Source organism: Populus euphratica, unplaced genomic scaffold (assembly GCF_000495115.2).
Source record: "Populus euphratica unplaced genomic scaffold, PopEup_1.0 scaffold41.1, whole genome shotgun sequence".
Taxonomy (NCBI): Eukaryota; Viridiplantae; Streptophyta; class Magnoliopsida; order Malpighiales; family Salicaceae; genus Populus; species Populus euphratica.
Window position 1 is genome coordinate 156,423 of NW_011499868.1, and position 15,382 is coordinate 171,804.

The window sequence follows — 15,382 nt, forward strand, 5'->3', positions numbered from 1 at the left end:
AAATTATTCTCATTTTAAATACCAACCTAACATTGTATTAAACAATTAGAGGTGGGGTGGGGGCAAATTGATCAAATTTCTAGACATAGCATGTGACTATTGACACAATTCAAGTAGGTTAGTTCTCTTGTAAAAACATGAAAAGGAAATAAAACTTGGATTCAACTTTCAATTTTAGACCCAGTTTAGGGTTATAAGTATATTAAATTTTAAATTTTTTTGTTTTAAATTTAAAAAAATTCAATTTTTTAGATTATTTTAATTTATTCATATAAAAAATTAAAAAATTATTTTAATACATTTCCAAACAAAAAATAATACACACCTCCAAATATTTTTATAGTTTGTTCGGTAACTCTCTATGTTATTTTTATAAAAGTAATTTTTAATTAAAAATATATAAAAATTTAATATTATTTTAAATAAAAAAACACTTTTTCAAAAAAAGTTAACATCGATGGCTCCATGAAGGATTAATGAATAAATGTAAACAAATATACCATAATTTACGCAAAAAAGGCCCAGTTGGCAAGCAATGGATGATGACGACGGTCTTTTTAAAGTCTAGGAAAGAAAATTCTTCCAAAAGACTTCCTTTCGACTACAAGAGAAGGAGTTTTGAGTTGGAGTGGTTAAGATTCTGATCTCATTCAAAGATGAAAAAGCAAAAGAAATTTCGATTAAAAAAAGGAATGATGATGTTACTGGAAAAACCCTTCATGGACTTTATTTGTCCGTTTTGAGCTGTTGGATTCCCATTCTCTCTTTCCTTGCTTTGCCACTCTGTTGTCACAGAGTCAGAACCCTTTCACCACACTATTAGTTTAGCCCTAAACATAAACTTACAAGAGACAGACAGACATTCTGTCCTATCATTCATTCTCACACTTCCATGCCATAAACCTTCAAACACCCCTTCCCTCTCTTCTCATGGATCTAGCTTAGTTTTTGAGAAATTTCCGTCTCCCAAGAAGGAAGCAGCAGGTTTTCTTGAAAACTAAAATGGCAGCTGAGCAGCCTAGCTCTAAAGGGCAAGCATGGTTAGTTGATTAGCAATGCACAAATTAGTCTTTTCTTGCCCATGTTTCATACAAAGACTGAACGACAATTTCTCCAATGTTTTTTCCTTTTCTTTTCTTTCTTGCAGGTTTTGCACAACTGGGCTGCCAAGTGACATAGTGATTGAAGTAGAAGATATGACCTTTCACCTCCACAAGGTAAAGCGTGGCCCTTCTAGTTTTATTCCATGTTCAAGTCATTTTCTTTCTTGCTTGCTTACTAGTGGCTCTGTGTTCTCTGTCCGGTGGTTTAGTTTCCTCTGATGTCAAAAAGCAAAAAGCTTCATCAACTAATAACAGAGCAAGAAACAAATCCTACAACCTCAACAACCCAGAGGAATGACCAACAAGAACCAGAAGAAGAAAGAGATGAAATTGAAGAAATTCTTTGTCAGATTTCTCTCCTAGACTTCCCAGGCGGCTCTGAAACGTTTGAGATGGCTGCCAAGTTTTGCTACGGCGTAAAGGTAGACTTAAACTCATCTATCATCGCTCCTCTTCGCTGTGCGGGAGAGTTTCTTGAAATGACGGAGGAATATTCAGAAGATAATTTAATTTCTAAGACAGAGAGGTTTTTCTCTCATTCTGTACTCAAAAGTCTCAAGGAGTCAATTAAGGCCTTAAAATCTTGCGAGCGGGTAATGGCACTAGCGGAAAGTTTAGGCATTACAGAGAGATGCATTGATTCCATTGCTTCCAGAGCATCCTCTGCCGATCCAGCCTTATTTGGCTGGCCGGTTAGCGAAGCAGCAAATGAGAATATCAAATCTAGTTCCAATCAGGCCCTGTGGAATGGGATTGAATCCGCGGTACGTAGAAAAGGAGGTGGTGCTAGAAGCAATAATGCGGATTCTTGGTTTGAAGATTTGGCACTTTTGAGCTTGCCATTGTTTAAGCGATTGATTTTGGCTATGAAAGTGCGAGATCTGAATCCGGAGATTGTAGAGAGTTGTTTAATGTACTATGCCAAGAAGCACATCCCGGGCGTATCAAGATTAAATAGGAAGCCATCTTCTTCATCATCTTCAATTGCTTCAGAGGGTGGACAAAGGGAAGTTTTGGAGACTATTGTTTCCAATCTTCCGTTGCACGAAAGTTCTAGATCTTCCACAGCTACAAGGTTCTTATTTGGCTTGCTAAGAACTGCTAACATACTAAATGCAGCAGAGGAGTGTCGGTCCACTGTGGAGAAGAAAATCGGGTTGCAACTGGAGCAAGCTACACTAGATGATTTGTTGATTCCTAGCTATTCATATTTGAATGAGACATTATATGATGTGGATTGCTTGGAGAGAATTCTAGGCCACTTCTTGGATGGACTTCAAGAAGAGGGAGATGTAGGTGAGATTGAAGCCGGCGAGGATGGTGGAGGTAGCAATGTGAGATCACCCTCTTTAATGCTTGTTGGTAAACTAATTGATGGCTATCTTGCTGAGATTGCATCAGATGCAAATTTAAAGCCTGATAGATTCCATAATCTTGCAATTTCACTACCGGAGCAAGCTAGACTCTTTGATGATGGCCTTTACCGAGCTGTAGATGTCTATCTCAAGGTAACAAATTCCCCGTTATATTGTTTATATATTTAATTGTGCAATGAGATATTACAACCGGTAATGCAGTTTTGCAAATCATAGACAGATGAAGTTGTTATGATGCCACTATCCCTGAGATTTAGTACTACGTTAATGCTAATTACAAAATCCTATAGAGAAAAGTCGCAGTATATAGGCCAAGTTGTTTTGTTGGCACAATCCAAGACTCAATATTCTGTTATAATAATTACTGTAAGGAAATTTATGCTTCCCAGCAATGAAGTCTTGTTTTTTTTTTTTTTTTTAATTTTCGAAGGCACATCCATGGATATCAGAGGCAGAGCGGGAGAAGATATGTGGTGTAATGGATTGTCAAAAGCTCACATTAGAAGCGTGCACTCACGCAGCACAAAATGAGCGGCTGCCATTGCGTGCGGTGGTTCAAGTTTTGTTTTTCGAGCAGTTACAGCTGCGCCATGCAATTGCAGGGACATTGATTGCGGCTGAAGCTGATCCTGCAAGGCCATCCATGCTAAGACGGAGGGAGGAAGAGGCTGAGGCAGAGGCAGAAGCAGGGGCAATGCAGGAGGGTAGCAGCGACACTTGGAGGGCAGCAGTAAGGGAAAATCAAGTTCTGAGACTAGACATGGACAGCATGAGGACTAGGGTGCATCAGCTTGAACGAGAATGTTCAACTATGAAGAAGGTGATTGATAAGATTGATAAGGAGGGTCCGCGTGGTAACAATGGAGGGTGGAGAGGGTCCCTGACAAGGAGGTTTGGGTGCAAGTTCAAGACCCAAGTTTGTGATTCTCATGAACAAACGGTTGTAAATGCTAGGAAGGGAAGGCAGCAGCAGCATCATCATCATCAACAATAGATGATTCAGCATGGGAGCAGGAGTTGTTATTAGTATTCATTTAATCCAAATCACATTGTGTAGTGGGTGTCCATAATTTATGATGTTTAGTCCATGCAAGTTGCTTCCACTTGTGGTCTTAAAAGATGGGGGAATAAAAGTACGATTTTTTTCTCAAGGGTGATACTGTTCTAGCTCCAATGATTTTGTTGATTGTCCAGATTGGCACATCTTCTAAGGTAATGCCTTCTGGGCATCACAGAGCATGAGGGACAGAGTAAATTGCAGGTTCTTTCTATAAAGCTGCGTGTAATCTGAACTCCGTGGTCAGTGGTCACTCCCACCAGAAGCTAAGGGACCCAGTTTCTGTGCAGTCGTAGATCATTAAAAGCATCAAAAATCATCTCCTTATCTGTCCCTTTTCTATCATAGACTGTTCTTGTTTTGAACTGGAAGTCAAGGTGAAGATGACAAAAAAAAAACTTGTAGTGTTCGAATTTCCTTGGATTCATGATGATGACCGAAGTTTAGAGCAATGTGGAGTGCTTTCTGTCCAAGAATCATTATGCTCACCACTTCATTCAAAACAAGTTAAAAAATCAAATCTAAGATTGGTTAGGTGATGAGGAGAGTGAACCCATCACCGGCCTGTATATCCACTCGACTTTCATCTCGAATAAAAATTCAATCCAACCCAATAAGATGATATTGGGTGACAAATGTATTGGTTGAAATTATCATTCCATGAAGTAATGGGAATAGTGTCTGTCACCCTTATCACTTTGATGATCTTTAGATAATTATTCTTAATGACAGATTATTCTACATAAATTCTGGTTTTAACAATATAAATGGATGAACTTTGGGTGAACAAATCAAGGGGATGCTTGTGTTTTGAGCATATGTAATAAGCCAGGTACAAACTTTTGTCCTTGTAGTCATTTTTCTCTTCTCCACATTCTTTTCCTTGCACCTTAATTAGTTTTTTCTTTTCAAACCATTAATAATTTTAATTTATAATGAACTTTTATTGTTTATTCTAATTTTCTTTCCTTTTTTAAAAAAAAAAACTATGTGTTGTCTATTTTAGTAATTTTCTATTTTAAAAAATAACATATTGTTCATTGCGATAGACAAATTATCTTTTATTAGAGAAATTCTTGATAATCTATGATGAGTATAAAATTAAGATTTAAGTTTTTAGACTTCAAGAATTATTTTCAACTTGTTTTCATAAAATGAAACACTAAAAAACATAATATAAATCTCGATAAATATAGTTCCAACCATAAAACACCCTCTAATTAGTTCATAAATCCAAATAAACCTAATCAAATTAAAATTCATTAGTCCTAATCTATTTTTTGTTGACCTTTTTTTAAACAAAATCATTTTCGTTGAACTTTTATTTTTAAAACAAACATGTTAACGCTAAGCTTAACTTCCTCCCTTTTGTTTTAATGGTTGAAATATGATTGATCTAATACTCTCTCCCTCTCCTTTTTTTTTTTTAGCGACTTTATCTCTTCTTTTTTTTAATATTAAGAGGTTAAAAATATAACAAAAATAAAATTTTGAGGAAATAATATATAATTTAAGATTTTAGGAATTAAATTGAAGTTGTGATACCTTTTAAAAAAAAAAATTCTTTAGATTTTTTTAATAATAACTTAAAATTCTATTTTATAAAAGCAAACTTTAAGTTAAAGTCAAAATATTCTATTACATAATAAATATTCAAAGAACATGTAAATAGAAACAAATTCCAACATTTAAAATCATTTCAACATAACTTGAAAAGATAAAATTAAAAATAAATGAAGTTTATTGGTCGAAGATTTCAGCAAACTAAAAGGAAAAGACTACCAATGAATAATGGAGTGGAAAAAAAATATGGGAGGATGAAAAGTATTTCTACAACAAAACATCATCCTCTTTTATGTATTTACATGGTCAAATTTTCTTTATCATTTATCTCCTTTTAATTTAATTTATTTTATATTTATGGATTATTTTATTTGTTAATATATTTAAAAAATAACTTTCAATAAGTTATTTAGATATTAACTCTAAATTTTAAAATTCGAGCTCGAAAAAAAAAGAAGGTTACCAGCAACACCAGAGTGGTCTCCAAATTCCTAGTAGCTACAGCAACACAAATGGGCCTTGACCCAACACAAAATGGGCTTAACTCCCAAGAACATTTCACTCTCGCCACCTCGTCTACCATGCATCATTCTCCGAAACTTAAGCCAGTTCCCAAGCCACGTGGGAAAAACAGCAGCATTCTCCGGCTACGCAGGTAATTCCAAGAGCCAGCCAACATGACATAAGCAGTTGGAGGAAATCCGAAACTTCACTGACTGAATCAAAGGGGGGAACTTTCCAAACTTATCGAGTTGATTTCCCTCGAAACAAGGGCCCCCCCACCTTGTCAATCCACAAAATTTGCATCGGTGTCATTGGAATAGATCCATTGAAGAGACCAGCTCATAAAAAAGGTCCATGTCTTTCATATTCTCTTTGCCACCACCACCACCACTGTTTGCTTCTATTGTCTGTTTGTTCTTTAATATAGCATCTGTATTTCACATTGTGGGCCCTTTTGTTCTCTGATTTTAGATCTTGAAGGAGAGAGGAGAAAAGAAAAATGGGGAGGATGGAGTTTTTGAAGATGAAGACTGATGATGAAGTCAGCGCTAATTTAATTGATTCCGATGTCAGTGAGCTCAAGGTTGCTGCTAAGAAACTCATCAAGGATGCCGCTAGGCTTGGTGGCTTGGGGTTTGGTACCTCTTTTCTCAAATGGGTTGCCTCCTTTGCTGCTATGTGAGTCCTTTTTCTTTTTGCTTAATTTTGTAAAGTTCATTTCTTGATACAATATACAATATCCTTTTGTTGAATTTCTGCTCTGAAATCTGAGAACACAAGTAATATAAGCTAAGGATCGCATATACTCTGATTGTTTCATGTCTAGTTTATTTGGGAATTCATTTTGCTTGTCATAAACTGGGCTTTGATCCTGGAGTTCAACAATGAACAAGTAAATGACTGTGCCTGATACGTTTTATCTGCAATCTATATGAATCTGAACCCCATCTATTCCCATTGCGAGTATTGAATTCTTTCCGTGAATAATTAACTTATTATTAGATGTTCTGTGCAGTTATTTGTTGATATTGGACCGGACAAACTGGAGATCCAACATGCTGACTTCACTTTTAGTCCCTTACATTTTCTTTAGTCTTCCTTCTGTACTATTTAACTTCTTCAGGTGATAATCTTCTGTGATATTTAGCCTTTTCACTTCGATTTGTTTTGGTTTTATCCTCTACTGAGCTTGAATCTATGCATGTCCAAATTATTCAGAGGGGAAGTTGGAAGGTGGATTGCTTTTGTTGCAGTGGTTCTCAGGCTCTTCTTCCCACGACATTTTCCAGGTTCAGGCCCAAATTAGTTTCCTACTGATCTTAGTTTTTAGCAGAATGCATTGCTTGCTTGTGTAGCCTTGCCATTCTTTTTTCTGCACCAGCCACCATGTTTGACATGTAGCAAAGTTATTGAGAAAGAGAACCAAAGTTTTCTGGATTACTTGAAACATTTTTAGAATTGTATTTCCCAGGTGCCAAAATTGATCGGCAAATCTGAGGCTAGGCTGTTTATTCTATTCAACATTTCCTGAGATTGACTGAATTCTGGCGTGAGTTAAATTATCTAATCAACACACTTCAAACTGTAATTTTGCTATTTTTCCTGGTCAATGTGAAATTGCAAAGGCTAAGGATAGCTTGCAGTTCCCTGATACAGCCTGTGAACCCCTAGCTCCATCCATGCTCTCTCTCTCTCTCTCACCCCCACCCACCCGTACGCTTGCAGAGAAGAAACAATCTCATAAACATTATCTTTAAATTCATATTCCCATTTGAAGACTATGATCATTTGAAGACTATAATGGTTCTTTCGTTTTTTGGATCAACTACTAACTAATATAATAAAAGTGGAGGTTCACCATTTCTTTTTCCGCGATTTGATTTCTTATTGCTATATGTTGATCTGTTAGATTAGAGATGGAAAATTCGATTTGGTGGTTTAACTGATATTTGTTTTGTCATTGAAATTGTGCCATATCCCCCCCCCCCTCCCAAATACGTGGATTCCACAATAGATTTTCATTCTTGTCTCAGTATTCTTCCAAGTTATGACATGTAGAATTAAGCTGTCAGATATTTCAATATGTGAGACAGCTGTTCATGTGTGAAAACTTGCTGTATCATTCTAAATTATATTTCTTGTAAATCTCTCTATTTACCACAGCTGATACTCTGCAACAAAAAACGTGATGCTTCATGACTATAATAACTATGTACCTACTGCCTGCACTGTTTGTAAGAAATGCATGCACTTTGTTGACTGTAACTATATCTTTGCTATTGTCCATTGATGTAATACTTTCTGATCATTGCCATGTACAGATTGGCTGGAGATGCCAGGATCAATAATTCTTCTTCTGGTTGTGGCTCCAAATTTCTTTGCACACACCTTGAAGGAGAGCGTGGTTGGTGTCTTCATATGCCTTATCATTGCTTGTTACCTATTGCAAGAGCACATCCGGGCATCTGGTGGGTTCAGAAATTCGTTTACACAGCCCCATGGAATATCAAACACTGTTGGGATTATCCTTCTGATAGTTTATCCTGTGTGGGCACTAGTGCTTCACTTCTTGTAGGCACTTTAGCCTGCGGATTCGAGCAGTGAAACTGTGACTGCACTGCAAATTAAAACATTCATGCTGTGTTTACTTAATTTGTTAGATATCAATAATACTATGATTTGGTATGCATCGACAGTCGGTTGTTCATAAATTCTATTGAATCGTGCATCTGTTTGCAATAAAAGAACTTTTGTATGCAGTTGATGTAAAAGAACTGTTGATTGTTCACTATTTGTCAAGAGTATGATCTATGGATGTTGGAAGCCTCCCTTCTCCCTCCTGAGTTATATTGCAAATGCAATTTTACTCATTTTCAACCTGGATTTGATTAAAATTTGAAATCAAAGAAAAAAACAATTGAGTTTATGGTAATTTTTTAATAGTTATAAAACTTAATGAGTTAACTTGGAAATGAAATAATGAAATAAGGTTAGTTAGGTTAGTTTACACTGGTTAATCTTAGAGTCAACCTTAACCTTAACTTTTGACTTGGTTTTGAGGTTGGATATATACTAGGAAATAATATTTTTTATTTAGAAATATATTTAAGTAATTTTTTATTTTTAAAAAATTATTTTTAATATCGCACATAAAAAAATATAAAAATTAACTAAAAAAAATTTTAAATTAGGAAAAAAACTCGATTTTCACGGCATTCATAAAAAGAATCTAAATCTAATTTATCATAGTGGTTGTTTTTTATTCATATATATATATGTATTTCAGGCGCGGAGTTTGAATCATGAGTGCCCAAATTTACAAGCTCAGATTGTTTTATATTGGGCCAGAGTTTGCAAGATATTTTTAGGAGTAAAGGAATCGAACTAATTCTGGATCCTTAGCCCTAATTCTATATAAAATGTTTTACGTAAGCTATTTTTACACACCCCTTTAATTCAATTTATCTTTCAATTTCTTATTTCTCTCTTTACGTATTTTTTTTTTAAATTCTAGCACTAATTATCTAACCATTGATTGTAAGTTGAACTCTTAGGGTTCTATTTATAGAAAAAAGAAGTTTAATAAACTGTAAACCATTTAATATAAAGAAAACATATATGATATATTACAATTTTTATTGGTAATTTTAATATATATCAAAATATCAATAATAAAATTTAATAAAACACTATCCAAATATTTTAAATATTTATAAATACAATATAGTAATAAATAACTAAATATTAATTTTTATCTTTATAAAATTATACACAACCTCATAGCTACTACTTATCACAACACTGTATTAAATGACTTTTTAAAAGTATCAAATAAATTATTTTTTGTTAAAAATATATTAAAATAATATTTTTTAAAATTTATTTTTAATATTAATATATTAAAACATTAAAAAATATATAAAAGAATTAAAATTGTTGAGAAACATAATAAAACCAGTCCTCCTAAACTTCCCAAGTAATATGTTTTTTTTTTAAAAAAAAATACAAACCATGGTTGTTCACCGACTTGTCAAACGCTTATGATTGGAAGAGAGGATGGCACCCTGGTAATTTCAGCGCTGAAAGGCAAGAAGACGCTAACCCTAGTTCTCTTTCACCTATATATTAAAAAGCAAAGGCCTCGAAACCTCGAATAGTGCTAAAGAACTCTTGGTTATGGACTCATGCTTTCGTTTTTCATATCAATCACCTTCCTCGTTTTTCTCTTTTTTTCAACCAATAATGATGGATTAATGATTTCTCGGTGATGAAGAAACACAGATGACGAGTCTGATCATTTTTCCATTCTTTCAAATTGTGAGGACAATTCGAGGCATTTGTCTGAGAGAAATCATCATTCCCTTTTCCTTCTCTCTCTCTTTTTTTTTTGAATAATTTTTTATTTCTGGGTCATTTCCGATTGTCTTTGGTTGTTGATTTAAAAATGGAAAATGTCGAGAGGAGGAAGGGGCGGAAGGATGATGCAGCAATGATGAGAAAGCAATCGTAGTCTCTCTTTAAGCATTGAGGGTTTTACCCGTGATTGCATTTCAAGCACTTTTGAGCTGCTCTCCTTCCTCTTCAAGCTCCAAACTTGGTGCCCGACTAATAAAAGGTTGGATGTTCTTCGCAAACAAAATCAGTGTAGGACCAAGGCAGATCTAAAGCTGGGTTTCCTGAGCATCATGGTGTTCGGTTAGCCCTCTGTTTCTGGATTTATATAATTTCGCTGATGCTTGTGAGGGTGCCGAGGCAATATTGCTTCTGTGTGCACGAATCTGCTCGTATGTTTAAGACTTTGCAAAGACCGTACAAAGATTTCTCCTTTCACCTACACTTTTCCGGGCAAAATGTAGATTAGATGTTAAAATACAATCTTAATTCAGTTGGTTAGGGCGCCGTGCTGCTAACGCCGGCGTCCGGGATGGCAAACTGTTTTGTGCATCTGAAGGAGTAAATTATAATTTAGTCCCTATTATTTAGAAAAAGAGCTAACAGGTCCTTTGGGTTTAAAACACTTAATATTCAGCTCCTATGCTTTTAATGTTTTTTAAATGACTCTCTTTAATATTAAGGAATTTTAGGCGCAAAAGGATTTTTTTAAAATATCATCAAACTTTTAAATGATTATTGTAATTTCATGATATTTTAGGGATGGTTATTGTACTTTATCCAAAATAAAATCCCACTATCATAATGTTTTTAGTTGGAGAGTTTTAGCGATATTTTTGGGAAAAAAAAAGAAAAAGAAAAATAAAAATGAAGATGAATTAATTTTTTATTTTAATCGCGTTGAATTATTTGTTAATCCTTATTATATGATAAAATATACGCATCCCATTAAGTTTTACCACGTGCTAAAATATAATATTAGCTTAGGAGAATTTAGTATTCAATCAAATATAAAAAAATAATAAATAATTAAAAACACAATGAAATAACTAAAATATCATAAAAAAAAATTAAACATGTAGTCAAGAGGCCTTTTTATCTTTCCATAATGGATTTTGTATAATTATTAAGTCAGATAAAAAATAATTTAATATTTAATTAAAAAATAAAAGAATAGGTGCATATGGTGAATCAAAGGCTTATAGGAGATGCCCGTACCCCTTCGAATGGCATATGAATGCTTACATATTGTGTCATTGAAATCGTTGCTATATCCTTTTTTTGATGATGTAACACATGTTATCATTACTAGTTTGGTTTGTTGCTTGATGATTTTTTTTATTTCTCCTCCTAAAATTACAATTTAGTTGTTTTTATTGTTGGTATTTCTACTTTGATTCTTATTTTTTTTAATTTTTAATATTTATTCTTAATCTTTTTATAGAAATTTGATCTTGGTTTAGAATTTTCTCCATCAATTCCAATACATATATTGTTATTTTTAAGTTGGTCTTTATTTTTTTAATTTTTAATTTTTTCCCTGACACTTTTATAAATGTTTTATTGATTGTTAATTTTATCATTCAATCCAAATTTATGGTATTATATTTTCTAATTTGGTCCTTATTGATTTGATTTCTGATTCTTCCTCTGTTTTTTTATAAAAATTTAATTTATTTTCAATTTCATCTATCAATTCAAGTTTAAAGTATATTATTTACCAATTTGAACTTCATTCTTTTTATTTTTTTTCTTTTGGTAAAGTGTTTCTTATGTTCAATTTTATCCTTCAATAAAAAACCTTCTTGTTATTTTTATGTCAATTCTAATCCTTTTTTTTTGTTGATCTTTTTGCTAAATTGACTTTTCTTTTTAATTCCACCCTTTAATCCAATATAATTTTTATTTTATATTTCGAGTCTAATGACTCGGATCATGAGTTTTAAAAGTTAAGATGGGTTGATATTTTTTTTAAAAAAATTAGGCTTTATAATGCTCTTTATTTTTTTATATCATGTTATTCCAATCTCATAATCTAGGCCGTGAGCTTAATAAAATATCCCATGTTAGCTCAACCCTAATTACTTTCATTATAAGTTTGTCATGCTAACTTAAATTGACTAATACCACATATATATATATATATATATATATATATATTATTCTATTTCATTTTTTGAATTTAATGGGTTGTAAATGGAGTTACATCGTTTGTCAATTGTTGAAAAAACCTTTTTTTTCTAGATTATCTAGATCATTTTTTTTTTAATTTTATCTATTTACTGTTGTTTTTTATTTTTTTCATCTAATTTAAATAGAAAATTAACTTATTCGACTTAATTGGGTCTATGACATCAGCCACATATTCTTTTTTTTTTAAAAAAAAAATACTTGAGATACATTAACATCATGTTTTATGTATAAATATTGTCTAGTCTCGCAACAAAGCGTGAGTAATACTTAGTGAATAATACTAAATTCATTTGAAATTTTGTCATACCAATAACTTTATTTATGTGATTGTCAATCTTCATGATGCATTTGTTTAATCCAAATTTTCTTAATTCATATGTTGAATTCATTTAATTAATGTTTCATATGATTTTATATTTTATAATTCATTAAAAAATATGCATATTTCTAAAAGAATTGGAGAAAAGAAATTAAGCAATAATAATAATAATAATAATAATAATACAAGGGATCTAAAGATTTGAAATCATATCTTGATCTAAGAAACATACTATAATTCATATAAAGAAATTGGATAAAATTAATGCTTGTAAAAAATAAAAACACCTACATAATAAAAGTATAATAATCCAAAGCAACAAAGGTTTGTATGTTGTATTTATGGAAGCTGCATGAGCAACCAAGTGTTGGCAGGCCATGGATTTTTTCTTTGGCAACAATGGGTCTAAAAACCACATATTCTTTGCAGTGGGGCCGACCAGATATCTAATCCATCATCAACATCATCTTCATCGTCCACTCTGATAGAGAGTGTATCTTAATCCCAAACCTGATACTTGCCACATGGCGGCCTAGAAAACCAGAGACATTACCTTCGCTCAATCAGCCAATAGGAGGAAGCCTTATCCTATCTCTTATCCTACTCATAACAAAACCAACCAGCTTAACTTGCCACTCCTCCCAGCACAAAACACTTCCTCTTGTGGTCAGCTGGTTAGCTTGTTTTTTTTTCTAAGAACTAAAATGGCAGCCTCACTGCAAGCAGCAGCTACACTCATGCAACCCACCAAGGTGGGTGTGCCTTCTAGGACCAGCCTTCAACTAAGATCTTCTCAAAGTGTTTCCAAGGCTTTTGGCTTGGAACCAGCTAGTGCTAGGATTTCTTGCTCTTTGCAATCTGACCTTAAAGACTTGGCTCAAAAGTGTGTAGATGCAAGTAAGATAGCTGGTTTTGCTCTTGCTACTTCAGCTCTTGTTGTCTCGGTGAGTATGTCTTAGTCTGATATTTTTGAACTTCCAATGGCTGTACGATCAGATTAATGTTAGACTACCAGACTATAATTTGATTGGCTTGATAATGTCCTTACCCTGCCTTGTTTCTGTGTAATTTTTGTACACATACTGCCTCTTAATCATAGTATAGTGATGGACTTAGTTTAACAGCTTATTTTCATGTAAGATGGCTAGGAAGAGAAGAAGTATCTATCCTTTTGAGAATTGATAATATTGTGGCAAAAAATTCATTTTTTATGATGATTCTTTTAGTTTAGGATCACTGTCTAGGCTCAATTTTCAGAAGGGTGTGATTAAAAACAGTGGAAGTAACAGTCCTAATTTGTGCTGCATGCACTGTCCACATGTTTTACTGTTCAGAACTTGACTGGAGAATTTTAAGGCCAGGTCCTCATATTGTTCATTTCCACCTCTCATTGGCCCTGACACATTCATAACAATGGTATTTGAGATTGAGGGTTATTGCTTGATCGACGAGGAATTAATGAAGAAATGCCTAGAAAGCATCCTTTGCTGAACTTTTTTAATTTTTAAGATTTCAGTGTTACATTGAGGAGGTGATCGTTTTTTGTATTTCAGGGAGCAAGTGCTGAAGGAGTTCCGAAGAGGCTGACCTATGAAGAAATCCAGAGCAAGACATACATGGAAGTAAAAGGATCTGGAACTGCTAACCAATGCCCAACCATTGACGGAGGACTTGATTCATTTGCCTTCAAGCCCGGCAAATACAATGCTAAGAAGATCTGCTTAGAGCCAACTTCATTCACAGTGAAGGCTGAAGGTATAAACAAGAATTCCCCACCTGATTTCCAAAAAACTAAGCTTATGACACGTTTAACCTATACTCTTGACGAGATTGAGGGACCTTTCGAAGTCTCTTCTGATGGAACCATCAAGTTTGAGGAGAAAGATGGCATTGACTATGCTGCTGTGACTGTCCAGCTACCTGGTGGTGAGCGTGTGCCTTTCCTTTTCACCATTAAACAGTTGGTTGCATCAGGAAAACCAGACAGCTTCGGTGGAGAATTCCTTGTACCATCCTACCGGGGCTCTTCTTTCCTAGACCCAAAGGGAAGAGGTGGTTCAACCGGTTATGACAATGCAGTTGCATTGCCTGCTGGAGGCAGAGGGGATGAGGAGGAACTGACCAAGGAAAACATCAAGAACACCGCATCATCAACAGGTAAAATCACCCTAAGTGTTACCAAGAGCAAGCCTGAGACCGGAGAGGTCATAGGAGTGTTTGAGAGTGTCCAGCCATCCGATACTGATTTGGGAGCAAAGACCCCAAAGGATGTCAAGATCCAGGGGATCTGGTATGCTCAGCTTGATCAATAGAGCTATTCTCGTATGAAATCTGTGCATTTATTCTTGGTTCGAATTTTGCTACATGTTCAAGATGCTGCTAAACTTTTCTGTGACCCCAAAGAGCTGCACTAATATATTTTATCTTGTTTGTATATTATCAAGCCTCCATGTAATAATGTTTGGAAATTAAGGTCCATGGTTAGATAATTGCAGGCTGTGGGAGCCATTTGGTAAAATGTCTAACCTGCTGCACTCTACGCAGAACCTTGTGCCTGCAGTATTCAAATTTTTAAGCCCAGATGGAGGCAAAATCATATAAAAATCCAAAAAAAAAAAAACACTAGCGAAAGTTGAATCAAGAGGGGACCAATTCCAAATCAGTAACCTGCCTGCTTCAAGATCACACAAAACTAGTCGTGCATGGGAAGAGATCGAAGGGAACTTGCTTTGTTTATTAAAAAACTATGATGGTGTTGGAAGATATTAGCAGGAACACCAAAAATTGATTCCCCGTGAATCTAACTCTGCAGGAAGAGGAAACTATAATGGTGTTGGAAGAAATCAGCAGGAACACCAAATATGTGATTCCTTGT

The 15,382-nt window shown here is 34.2% G+C and overlaps 3 protein-coding genes across 4 annotated transcripts; all 3 read left to right on the forward strand.

Moving 5' to 3' along the window:
- Positions 1–563: 563 nt before the first annotated feature.
- On the forward strand, positions 564–3,630 carry LOC105126498 (BTB/POZ domain-containing protein At5g66560-like). Its single transcript, XM_011027371.1, has 4 exons — positions 564–1,040; positions 1,148–1,217; positions 1,313–2,611; positions 2,910–3,630. Exons 1-4 carry the CDS (start codon positions 1,003–1,005, stop codon positions 3,471–3,473), a joined length of 1,971 nt encoding a protein of 656 aa, XP_011025673.1. The 5' UTR covers positions 564–1,002; the 3' UTR covers positions 3,474–3,630.
- Positions 3,631–5,709: 2,079 nt separating this feature from the next.
- LOC105126500 (cold-regulated 413 plasma membrane protein 2) lies at positions 5,710–8,426 on the forward strand. 2 transcript variants are annotated; one of them, XM_011027373.1, is made up of 5 exons: positions 5,710–5,953; positions 6,075–6,281; positions 6,619–6,726; positions 6,822–6,892; positions 7,925–8,426. In XM_011027373.1, the coding sequence occupies exons 2-5, from the start codon at positions 6,103–6,105 to the stop codon at positions 8,176–8,178; spliced, it is 612 nt and encodes a 203-aa protein (XP_011025675.1). In that variant the 5' UTR covers positions 5,710–5,953; positions 6,075–6,102; the 3' UTR covers positions 8,179–8,426. The 2 variants fall into 2 exon arrangements, with proteins under 2 accessions (XP_011025675.1, XP_011025674.1); XM_011027372.1 differs by lacking the exon at positions 5,710–5,953 and having other exon boundaries at positions 5,983–6,281.
- A 4,596-nt stretch (positions 8,427–13,022) lies between these two features.
- On the forward strand, positions 13,023–15,001 carry LOC105126501 (oxygen-evolving enhancer protein 1, chloroplastic). Its single transcript, XM_011027374.1, has 2 exons — positions 13,023–13,451; positions 14,061–15,001. Exons 1-2 carry the CDS (start codon positions 13,212–13,214, stop codon positions 14,817–14,819), a joined length of 999 nt encoding a protein of 332 aa, XP_011025676.1. The 5' UTR covers positions 13,023–13,211; the 3' UTR covers positions 14,820–15,001.
- Positions 15,002–15,382: the final 381 nt, after the last annotated feature.

Bases quoted from the DNA above. Each gene is read 5' to 3' on its own strand.
- LOC105126498 (XM_011027371.1), top strand. From the start codon at position 1,003: ATGGCAGCTGAGCAGCCTAGCTCTAAAGGGCAAGCATG. The intron at 1,041-1,147 runs GTTAGTTGATTA...TCTTTCTTGCAG, and splicing joins AGCTCTAAAGGGCAAGCATG to GTTTTGCACAACTGGGCTGC. The intron at 1,218-1,312 runs GTAAAGCGTGGC...CCGGTGGTTTAG, and splicing joins TGACCTTTCACCTCCACAAG to TTTCCTCTGATGTCAAAAAG.
- LOC105126500 (XM_011027373.1), top strand. From the start codon at position 6,103: ATGGGGAGGATGGAGTTTTTGAAGATGAAGACTGATGATGAAGTCAGC. The intron at 6,282-6,618 runs GTGAGTCCTTTT...TGTTCTGTGCAG, and splicing joins GTTGCCTCCTTTGCTGCTAT to TTATTTGTTGATATTGGACC. The intron at 6,727-6,821 runs GTGATAATCTTC...CAAATTATTCAG, and splicing joins GTACTATTTAACTTCTTCAG to AGGGGAAGTTGGAAGGTGGA.
- LOC105126501 (XM_011027374.1), top strand. From the start codon at position 13,212: ATGGCAGCCTCACTGCAAGCAGCAGCTACACTCATGCAACCCACCAAG. The intron at 13,452-14,060 runs GTGAGTATGTCT...TTTGTATTTCAG, and splicing joins CTTCAGCTCTTGTTGTCTCG to GGAGCAAGTGCTGAAGGAGT.